The sequence below is a fragment of the Clinocottus analis genome, unplaced genomic scaffold (assembly GCF_023055335.1).
Source record: "Clinocottus analis isolate CAN_PGR_092001 unplaced genomic scaffold, fCliAna1.0.p SCAF_38, whole genome shotgun sequence".
NCBI lineage: Eukaryota > Metazoa > Chordata > Actinopteri > Perciformes > Cottidae > Clinocottus > Clinocottus analis.
This window is the reverse complement of record NW_027176131.1, coordinates 452,501-462,500: the sequence shown is the minus strand read 5'-3', so window position 1 is coordinate 462,500 and position 10,000 is coordinate 452,501. Positions and strand designations below refer to the sequence as shown.

General features: G+C 45.8%; 3 protein-coding genes across 5 annotated transcripts in view; all 3 read left to right on the top strand.

The window, feature by feature from the left end:
- The window catches only part of actr6 (actin related protein 6), a 4,435-nt gene extending 2,354 nt beyond the window's left edge, over positions 1-2,081 (top strand). For both annotated transcript variants that reach the window (XM_068596540.1, XM_068596539.1), the window contains 5 exons: positions 1-72; positions 151-229; positions 330-501; positions 766-904; positions 1,601-2,081. The exon at positions 1-72 is cut by the window's left edge and continues 27 nt beyond it. In XM_068596540.1, coding sequence (XP_068452641.1) covers positions 1-72; positions 151-229; positions 330-501; positions 766-904; positions 1,601-1,730 — 592 coding nt within the window. In that variant the 3' untranslated portion in view covers positions 1,731-2,081. The remainder of the gene's footprint in view (positions 73-150; positions 230-329; positions 502-765; positions 905-1,600) is intronic.
- Positions 2,082-2,467: 386 nt separating this feature from the next.
- sycp3 (synaptonemal complex protein 3) lies at positions 2,468-5,799 on the top strand. Its single transcript, XM_068596563.1, has 8 exons — positions 2,468-2,881; positions 3,217-3,301; positions 3,536-3,570; positions 3,723-3,840; positions 4,059-4,158; positions 4,252-4,350; positions 5,170-5,274; positions 5,415-5,799. Exons 1-8 carry the CDS (start codon positions 2,755-2,757, stop codon positions 5,466-5,468), a joined length of 723 nt encoding a protein of 240 aa, XP_068452664.1. The 5' UTR covers positions 2,468-2,754; the 3' UTR covers positions 5,469-5,799.
- Positions 5,800-6,427: 628 nt separating this feature from the next.
- The window catches only part of si:ch211-59o9.10 (uncharacterized protein LOC561841 homolog), a 3,763-nt gene continuing 190 nt past the window's right edge, over positions 6,428-10,000 (top strand). Inside the window, exons 1-10 of one of the 2 annotated variants that reach the window (XM_068596562.1) lie at positions 6,428-7,039; positions 7,207-7,264; positions 7,350-7,707; positions 7,919-8,010; positions 8,092-8,202; positions 8,794-8,851; positions 9,028-9,116; positions 9,206-9,324; positions 9,500-9,599; positions 9,959-10,000. The exon at positions 9,959-10,000 is cut by the window's right edge and continues 190 nt beyond it. In XM_068596562.1, the coding sequence (XP_068452663.1) occupies positions 6,912-7,039; positions 7,207-7,264; positions 7,350-7,707; positions 7,919-8,010; positions 8,092-8,202; positions 8,794-8,851; positions 9,028-9,116; positions 9,206-9,324; positions 9,500-9,599; positions 9,959-10,000 (1,155 nt within the window). In that variant the 5' untranslated portion in view covers positions 6,428-6,911. Of the gene's footprint in view, positions 7,121-7,206; positions 7,265-7,349; positions 7,708-7,918; positions 8,011-8,091; positions 8,203-8,793; positions 8,852-9,027; positions 9,117-9,205; positions 9,325-9,499; positions 9,600-9,958 lie in introns of both variants that reach the window. The other variant, XM_068596561.1, reaches the window with a different exon arrangement.

Genomic DNA, 10,000 nt, shown 5'->3' with positions numbered 1-10,000 from the left:
TGTGATCAACCAGGTGAAGGAGGACGTCTGCTACGTCTCTCAGCAGTTCTTCAGGGACATGGAGGTTTCTCAGTGAGTCACCAACACGCAGCCGCAAAGCCTTCTGGGAAATGAGCTGTGCTGATGGAGCCTTGTTGTTGTTGTTGTCAGAATGAAGGGCGAGGAGAACACGGTGGTGAGGGACTACGTTCTCCCAGACTACAGCTCCATCAGAAAGGGCTTCTGCAAGGTGAGAGAACTCTGAGAGGTACTACAATACCGTAGTACTACTATCATAGTATTACTATCCTTGCATGTGTAGTACCACTGTGTACCATGTGTACCCCCAGCCTCCAGACCAGATGCTTTTCAGTGGGAAGTATAAGACCGGGGAGCAGATCCTGCGTTTGGCCAACGAGCGCTTCGCCGTCCCCGAGATGCTCTTCCACCCGTCTGACATCGGCCTCCAGGAGATGGGGCTGCCCGAGGCCATCGTGGACTCCATCCAAGCCCTGCCTGAAGGTGCTCGCCCACTGGCCGGTAGAGGTCATTAGAGGTTGTTGGAGATCCTTTAGAGGTCATTCGAGTTTGTTTCCACAGACCTTTAAAACCAAACCAGTAAAGAACATGAGAACATGAGAGGAGGAGGTTAAAGAGACGAGAGACTTGAACGTAATCCTTGAACAGAACAATCAGAGGATCCTGTTGGTCTTCAACTTTAAACTAAAGACATGTGAATAGATTCATGTTCATTATGTTAACAGTGTGTTTGGTTCCCTCCTCCAGAGATGCACGCCCACTTCTACCAGAACGTTGTCCTGGTTGGAGGGAACTCTCTGTTCTCCGGCTTCAGGGAGCGACTGGAGGCGGAGCTCCGGTCGCTTGCACCCGCCCACCTGCCCGTCGCCGTCCTGCAACCTGCAAAGTACGTTGTTCCCCCGTTACGGTTCTGTTCCAGCCCGAAAGGGTAGGAGCCTCCCAGAGAAGGTTTAGACATGTAGAACCACATGAACTACACTCAGGTGTGTTTGAGTGGAGCGTCATAGGTAGAACCGGTCATTCTGAGCGTCTCCAGATGTGCTGCAGGACTCCTCTCACCAGCGAGGGAGAAGTGCATTGTGGGTAATGTAGGTGGCCAAAAGGTTAATCAAATGAAACCAGCAGTCAGTGTTTTATTATACAGCGAGTTTATTTATTCACAAAGATCTCCATAGCAGAGAGGCGGTAACAGGAAGTAAATGGTAAATGGAACCGTACTTGTAAAGCGCTTTTCTAGTCTTCTGACCACTGAAAGCGCTTTAGCACTACATGACATCATTCACCCATTCACACACTGATGGGAGGAGCCACCATGAAGGAGCCACATCAGTATATCAACCATTCATACTCCGTAGGCGCAGCTACAGGAGCAATTTTTAGGGTTAAGTATCTTACTTAAAGACACATTGACACGGGCCGGCGGAGTCGGGGATCGAACCCGAAGTAAAGTGGTAACAGGAAGTGAGGTGGTAAAGGAAAGTGAAATGGTAACAGGAAGTGAGGTGGTAACAGGAAGTGAGGTGGTAACAGGAAGTGAGGTGGTAACAGGAAGTGAGGTGGTAACGTCCTGGTCTTCCCACAGTCCCGTCTGCTACTCGTGGGAAGGGGGGCGGCTGCTGGCTCTCAGCCCGGACTACGACGAGCTCGTGGTGACCCGGGACGACTACGAGGAAAACGGACACTTCATCTGCGAGGAGAAGTTTGACATCTGAGGAAAACCTGCAGAGTCCTGAACCACCCGTAGAGTCCTGAACCACTCGTAGAGTCCTGATCCACCTGCAGAGTCCTAAACCACCTGATCCACCCTCACGAACACTTTGAAACGTGGAATTCCATGTGTCGTGTTTTTTCTACCGTTTATATTTTATTATTTTCTTTTATACTCGTGCTGTCAATCAAACGTTGTGGCCTCAAGTCTCTTTAACTGTTAGTAAACTCTGAAATGACTTCTGGTAAATTAAAGGATTAGAAGATGCTTTTATTTTAAAGGAAGTGTCTTGCAAATAGATTGGAGGAGCTTCCTGTTTCAGAGTCGAGTTTCACAATAAAACTAATCAAACGTCTGCAGTATTTTTCATGGTTATTATTCATAGATATATTATTTATCCATACAGTTCATGTGTTTGCATCCTGATCTTTTTATCCAAATAGTTATGTCACAATGTGTGATTATACTCATGCCATTATTGAAGTAATAACGCCAGTGTCTTTTCCTTTTTCCGGTTTTTCTTTCACAATAAAAGCCCCGACACATTGACCGGGACAGTGCTTCCTGTCGAGCTGTTAAAGTACCTCAATATAATATCTTACAAAAGCAATCAAGTATTTTACACTGGTGTTAGTGTTTCTGTCAATGCAGGACTTATACTAGTTAGTACCTGTGTCTTACCGCGACGTATCTGTGCTTTTACTGCAGTGAAGGACTCGAGGACGTCTTCCGGTCCACCAGTATAAAACAACACTGGACCTGAGTCCGTTAGGCGGGAATCAGTTTGAACTCCGAGTAGCTTCTTAGCTCGTCAGTTCCCTTTAGTTTGTGTTAGCTTCTCTCCGGTAAAACTAGACTCTGCAGTCCAACTCCGTTTATTTTAAAGCTCAGGTTTGTTATAAAGCTCCGGTTTATTATCCAATTCTGGTTTATTTAAAGAGTTAACTAAAGTTAGCTTGTGTTTTCCGTTAGCCGCGAAGCTAACAGTAGCATCAGTAGAACCTAGCTAGCTTCATCTTCAGGTTAACATGTCAACAGGAAGAAAAGTGTTGAAGAAAAAACACACAGAAGAGAAAATGGATAAAAAAGTTTTTGATTTCATTACTGAAGATGAGAAGAAGGAGCTGAGCGGCTCAGAGGAGGAAGTCAGAGGAGGTGAGCTAGCGATAGCTTGTTGTACTCTTTATGCTTCACATTATATTTATTGTACTACCACAGTAACTCATCTCTAACTATAATCCTGTGTAATATACATTATTCATAAATGTACCATTTGGCGGAATGAATACTTTTTATTTTTAGCAGATTTTTTGTGTATTTTGTACTAAAACGTAAATTAAATTTTAAATGCTAAATACTGTACCTGGACATTGTGTTGCTGTTTGTACTTGTACCTGTTATAACTTATACAAATACCTGAGTATTGTGTTGCTGCTTGTACTTTAATAATGCGTTTCAAACCTCATGAACATTCATATTTAATATTTCAGATGAAACTCCCATCGTGGACAAGTCAGCCAAAAAGAGACCAGCTGACTTTGAGGAGGAGGAGGGGGACCCAGCAGGGGCTGTGGGGTGATACACATATACTATATACATGTACTACACATATACCGCCATATTTATATATATATGTATGTGTGTATATGTATGTACTACACATACACTGCCATATATACACACATACTACACATATAATACCATATATATACATGCATTACTGTCATATAGTACTTTATACTGTACTACACCTCAGAGGTAAATGTTGTACTTTTACTCTGTTCTTATCAAAGTTGTTTCTACTTTCAGAAACGAGGTTCACTCCATGTTGGAGAAGTTTGGAGGTAAGCAGTGTTGTGTATGTTAGAAGATGTGATGTGGTGTACTACAAGTAGTAGTATAAGTACTGTGGTGTACTGTGAGTACTACAGGTACTATAAGTATTGTGAGTACTGCGAGTACTACATGCAGTATAAGTACTGTGTCTCGCTTCCAGCTGACATCAGTAAGGCGATGCAGAACAAGAAGAAGCGTCTGGAGAATCTGACCAAGAGCTACATGAAGGGCAGCCAGAACAAGCTGGAGCAGCTGTGGAGCAGCTACCACGGCCAGAGGTCTGCATCCCATGATGTCACCATGTTACCATGTTGTCATCACATGTCACCATGTTGTCGTCACATGGTGTCACCAAGATGATATGTATATATATGTATGTATGTGTATATATATATGTGTGTGTGTGTGTGTGTGTGTGTATATGTGTGTATATAGATATGTCTAGATATATATAGGAACCTCAGATCATGACATGATTGTGTGTGTGTCTCTGCAGGCAGAAGGTGACTCAGCAGTACTCCCAGCAGGTGTCCTCAGCGCTGCAGCAGTGGGAGTCTGAAGCCCAGAGAGCTGAGGAGCAGGAGGAGAAGCTCAATGTGGGTTCACTTCCCTCTTTCACCCATGATTATGTTTGTCATGTTCAGGAGTCATGTTTCTGTCATGACTCATGTTCATCCTTGTCTCTGCAGAGTTTGTTCCGGCAGCAGCAGAAGATTCTTCAACAGGCGCGAGTGGTTCAGAGCCAGAAGCTGAAGACCGTCAGAGAGCTCTACGAGCAGTTTGTGAAGGTGAAAGGAAGTACACCAGAACAGCGGTGGCCAACCTCTTTTTAGCCACGGCCCGGTTTCATGTCAGACAATATTTTCACGGACCGGCCTTCACAGAGTGGGCGATTAAACATGACGTAATAAATATGACGTCATAAAATGATACGACCGGCATAAAAAACTAATATAAAGTGCTTACAAATACAACTCACCAATTTCAAGTCAACAAGCTTTATTGGCATAAATGTAAAAAAGACAATATTGCCGAAACATTACAATAGCAAGATTACACTACCTATTACGCCGAATTAGTGTGATGACAACCACAACGAGCCCGAAGTGTGTGTTTTATGTCCAGTTTGTTCCGTGATTTAGTTTTGGTCGCCGTCATTCCAGAAAACCTCGCTTCACAAAGATATGACTCTAAAAATGGAAGCAGAGTTACTTTTCAATGCTTTTTTGGCGATCTCGGAATATTCTGCCTTGATTTTGATCCAGAACACCGGCCGTCTTGTTGCGTGAAATTTACTTTTAAGGCCACCGTCATTCGCGATCTCAGCAACTGATCTTCTTGTACAGACACAATTCACCGGGTTTGTTGACAAATGGGTCGCGAATCCAGACGTTTGTTTTTTTCACTCATTTTCGCCAGCTTGTGGGTATGCTATCGCTCGTGGGTTCGCTAGCTTTCCTCACAAGGTCATGTATTTCTTGACCTCGTGAGACAAGGTCATGTATTTCTTGACCTCGTGAGTACACTAGAATACCTCCTTCAGGAGGTATTCTAGTGCACCTCCTGTATTGCGTAAACCTGCTGGGCCTAACAGCTGCCTCCTGCAGAACATGGAGGACATGGAGAAGAGCCAGGACTCGTTCCTGCAGGGGGCGCAGCAGGAGCTGAGAAAGGAGATGGCCAACCTGCAGAAGAAGATCCTGATGGACACGGTGGGTCTTCAGGGACTCTGGAGGGCTTCAGAAATTACCCAGAATTCATCCTGTGATTCAAAATTAATAATGTAATGTTAATTTTGGGGTGATGATGTCATGAGCAGTGATGTCACATCCTGTTGTCTGTGTTTCCACAGCAACAGCAGGAAATGGCCACCGTCCGCAAGTCTCTGCACACCATGCTGTTCTGACACCGCTGCCACCGCCGTGCATTATGGGATGGCCTCGCCATGGTTACACGGGCCGCTGTGTACCTATTGATGGATCCAGCTTCTGAATGATGATGTTCTGTTGTTTGTTGTTTTTTTGTTTGTTGTTCAGTTTTGTTGTTTCTGTTCCAGCAGAACTGAACATCTGGTTCTTTATCAGCTTTAAAAGAAGTTTAAAAGTTATTTTAAAGCAATAATAATCATTAAACTGTGAATCATCTCAACCTTTTGAGAAACTTGTTTTATACATTTTATACTTTTTAAGTGTTGATAATTCTGTTTCAGTTTAATAATAAAGTATATTTAAACTCTACGGACTGAAGATCTTTTATTTTTTATCTAATATAAACACCCAGGATAGTATATTACAGGTATAACATGCAGTTTCAGGTCTCGTCTTCATTCAGACCTGAAGACCTCTTGAGGTTTATGAAGATGTTTCATGTTTTATCACATAGGATTATGATTATTATTAATATTATGATTATTAACATTTTGAGTATAAGTAATGACTATTAGGGCTGCATAATTTTTACTATAACACTTTACAATAATAAACTTTATTAATATTTTTATTTTAGAATTGATTAAAACTTTGTACAAATTCAAATTTTAACTTTTATTGATTATTGTAATTATGTTATTACTTTTATTTTACTGTTTTTATTCAATGTTGTTTAACTTTATAAAAATAGTATTTTGACTTGTTTAATGATAAAGATCTTCTAAAGTGTTATTTATTAATAATAATTAAGATGGATCCTCAACAAAAACAACTGATGATCAAAATAATTGCAGATTCATTTCCTGTAGGTTGATTAATTAATTAAAGATGAAAGTGTATTTCTTTATTTCTCATTTTATTGAAGGTATTTTAACTTCTTCCTCGTGGAACTCGGTGCTTTTTGGTGTGACGCCGCCGGAAGGTCCCCCTCTTATTTTGAAGAGCACTTCCGGCTGTGGGTCCAGAGACTTCGTCCGTTAACCAACCGAAAGAAAGAACGACAACGTTTCCCGCCGGTAACGAGAGCAGAACGCGCGAGTTTGTTGTTGTTTCCGTCGATACAAGTTCAGTTTAATTGATTTGTTTACCGAGTTGTTGTCGTGTTGGTGTCTGCGGGCATATCGGCTAGCTTCGAGCTAACAGCTAACGAACGCTCCCGGTAGCAACAACAACAACAAGCGGCTTGTTATCGGTGGAACGTGGATGACGTAACACCAGATAATTGGTTCGGCTCACTTCCTGGTCTGTTGGTCCGGAGCCGGTTCTGGTTCCGTCTCCGTGTTCCGGTCCGTTTAGGTCTCTTCGCCCCCCCCGCGCATTCGCCGTTAACTTCCTCTCAGACTTCTGCAGCCTCCTTGACTCGGCCCGCGTCGCCATGAGTCCGGGCTCCAGGTGAACCAGGTGTTCCCCCAGCAGCATCCATGCAGGACCCACAGGCCAGTCCCGGGTCCTCTGAGCCGGACAGTCCCGGAGTCCTGAACCGAGCCTGCCTGCTGGACCCGGCGGACCTGTGCCAGGACCTGTCCACACTGGTTCCAGAGACCCCCAGGTACTGCTCACCTGGACCTGTGCCTACCTGTAGGGTGCTCACTGGATACCTGTACGGTGCTCACCTGACCCGTGTGTACCCGTAGGTGATGTCATCATCATGCTGTTGTGACCTGAGCAGGAAACAAACTGTTTCCGGTTGAAACATGTTTTCTTTTTCTTCTTCAGTCCTCAATTGGGCAAACGGCGGCGAGGCGCTCGCGTCCCGGAGGAAACGCTCAGCTCCGTAAGTCACGTGAACAAATCCTGACTTCCTGTCTCGTCCTCAGCTTCCTGTCTCTCGTCCTCAGCTTCCTGTCTCTCGTCCTCAGCTTCCTGTCGGCTGTCCTCAGCGTCCCGCCCCGTCCTGCAGGTCTAAGCGTCGGCGTCTGGCGCCGGGCGAGCAGAGCGGCTTCATTCCCGCGTCGTCTTTGCGGGCGTTCCCACCGGGCGGCTGGTTCGGAGCGCCGCTGTCCACCACGTCCTGCTCCTCCTCTTCCTCCTCTTCTTCATCCTCCTCCTCCCTCACGCCCATCTCAGAGGGGGACGTAGAGGCGGGGCCTGCTCGTCTTCACCGGAGGACGACTTCACCACCGTCCTCCTCTTCCTCCCCCTCCTCTTCCTCGCTGTCCTTCCTCACTGAGGAGGAGAGGAGGTGGCTGAGCGGAGCGCCGGGAGACGCCTCCTCAGGTGAGAAGAGGGATAAATATACAAGTGTGTGTGTGCGTGTGTGTGTGTGTGTGTGTGTGTGTGTGGAGTAGTCTCTGGGTCCTAGCCGCTTAGCTTTGCTTGGCTTCCTCTTTTGGCTGATCCCAGATCAGTTTGTCTACATGTGAACTAAGAGAGCAAAACCAAACTGGAGTTCTTCCTCTTCCTCCTCCTCTTCTTCCTCCTCCTCCAGCTCCAGAGGAGATCGTGATCAGTGACGATGAGGAGGCAGTGGTCCGCTCGGCTCAGCAGGAGGAAGATGAGGCTCTGGCTCGTAGTCTTCAGGTGAGTCTTCTTCACCTTCAGCGGCAGGCGGACGGCTCACCTGAGAGAAACCTTCACGCTGCTCCTCTGTCTGCTCCTCAGGCCCAGTTTGACCAGGAGGAGTCCCACCACCACCACCATCATCATCATCACCATCTTCTTCATCAGCACCACCAGCAGCTTCACCATCTTCTTCATCAGCACAGCCACAGGGTGAGAGTCTTCCTCCCGCTCAGAGGCTAAAGGCTGTGTAGACGTGTGGGAGGCGTCAGGGCCGTGAACAGGAAGTGATGTCATGGTGTTGAACAGGAAGTGATGTCATGGTGTTGAACAGGAAGTGGTGTCATGCGCTGTGTCTACCACCGGACACTTGACCACTCGGAGCACTAACTTTCAGTGTTTCGTGCGCCACGCTGACAAAACCAGCAGAATTCGGTGCACTGACAGTACCCGGATGGAGCGCTGCAAACGCTCACACAATGCAGTAAAACAATGGACACGACTCGCACTAAACGGGCGCCATCTTGGCTACGTAGCGGAAGAGGAGGAGCCCTTTTGCCAACTTTTCATTTATTTATTTATATCCTCCTGCATATGTGGAGGTGGAGCGGCTGTAGCTTTTGGGGCGGCTGTAACATGTGGAAGTGTCTCTGAGCAAGGCACCTCACCCCTGTTTGCTCCCACTGCTCCTTAACCAGGACAGGTCAAATGCAGAGAAGAATTTCCCCAAAGGGATTAATGAAGTGCATGTTTGTGATGTCATGCTGCTGTGAGCAGGAAGTGATGTCATGGTGTTGTGTGCAGGCCCCGCCCCACATGGAGCCCAGCTGGGTGCCTCACATGCTGGCGCACTTTGATGACGGTGAGTTTTATTATTAATATTTATCTCTCCTCCTCTTCCTGTGACCTTCACAATAAAAGATTGAAGGTTTTTATTGTGAGCATGTCTTCTACACTTTAATCTCTTTGTGTGTGTGTGTGTGTGTGTGTGTGTGTGTGTGTGTGTGTGTGTGTGTGTGTGTATGTTTGTGTGAGTAGATCTGGTTGGTAGAAACAGAAGACGTGGGCGTGTCAGGACGAGGAACACGCCACAGCTCTCAGAAGATCTTCAGGGGAACGACTACGAGGTACAAGAGAGAACTTTATATTTAATAACTATATATATATAATAGATTCATATCTAATATTTATAATATATATCTATATTCCTGTGTAGGCGCTGCTGGCCTTCGAGGAGCGCCAGGGCTCCGTGGTCTCCAGGAAGTTGACCCGTAGGGAGGTCCAGCGGTTCCCCACCAGGAGCTTCCAGTCGGTGGGCGGAGCCAGCAACACGCGGTGAGTATTGATCCTGATGAGCCGCGACAGGAAGTGACACGTCTTCTGCTTCCTGTCGGTGGAGCTCTGATACGAGGAAACGTTCACGACTTAGTTTTTATTTTCACCAGTTGAGTTTGTGTTTGTCCAGCGATCAATGACGTAGTGGTTGACAGGTTGATTGATTGATTGACAGGTGTCAGATCTGTTTTTGTGACTACACCGACGGCGAGAAGCTGAGGATGTTGCCCTGTTTCCACGACTACCACGTCAAGTGCATCGACCGGTGGCTGAAGGTAACTCCAGCCGGTTAGCTTAGCTTAGCATAAACACTGGGAGCGGAGCGAAACTGCTAGAGCGGCTCCTTCCTTTGATTGGGTCACGTGATCAACGACCAATGGACCAATCAAGTGATCGATACTCTTATCAATACTTATCAGCACAATACTACTACTCTGGTCCGTAATAGTACGGACCAGAGTATTAGTACTCTGGTCAGTACTAATAGTACTCTTATTTGTGTCATAGTTCATCTGCTTGTGATTGATGGATTTCATTTGTATTTATTAAAGAATCTTCTCGCTGACGCTTTGATTTGAATCAATAATTTAATGTTTAATCATAAATTACATTAAATATTTAATGTTTGTTGCAGGAGAAGCCCACCTGTCCCATCTGCAGAGCCAACCTGGCTGAC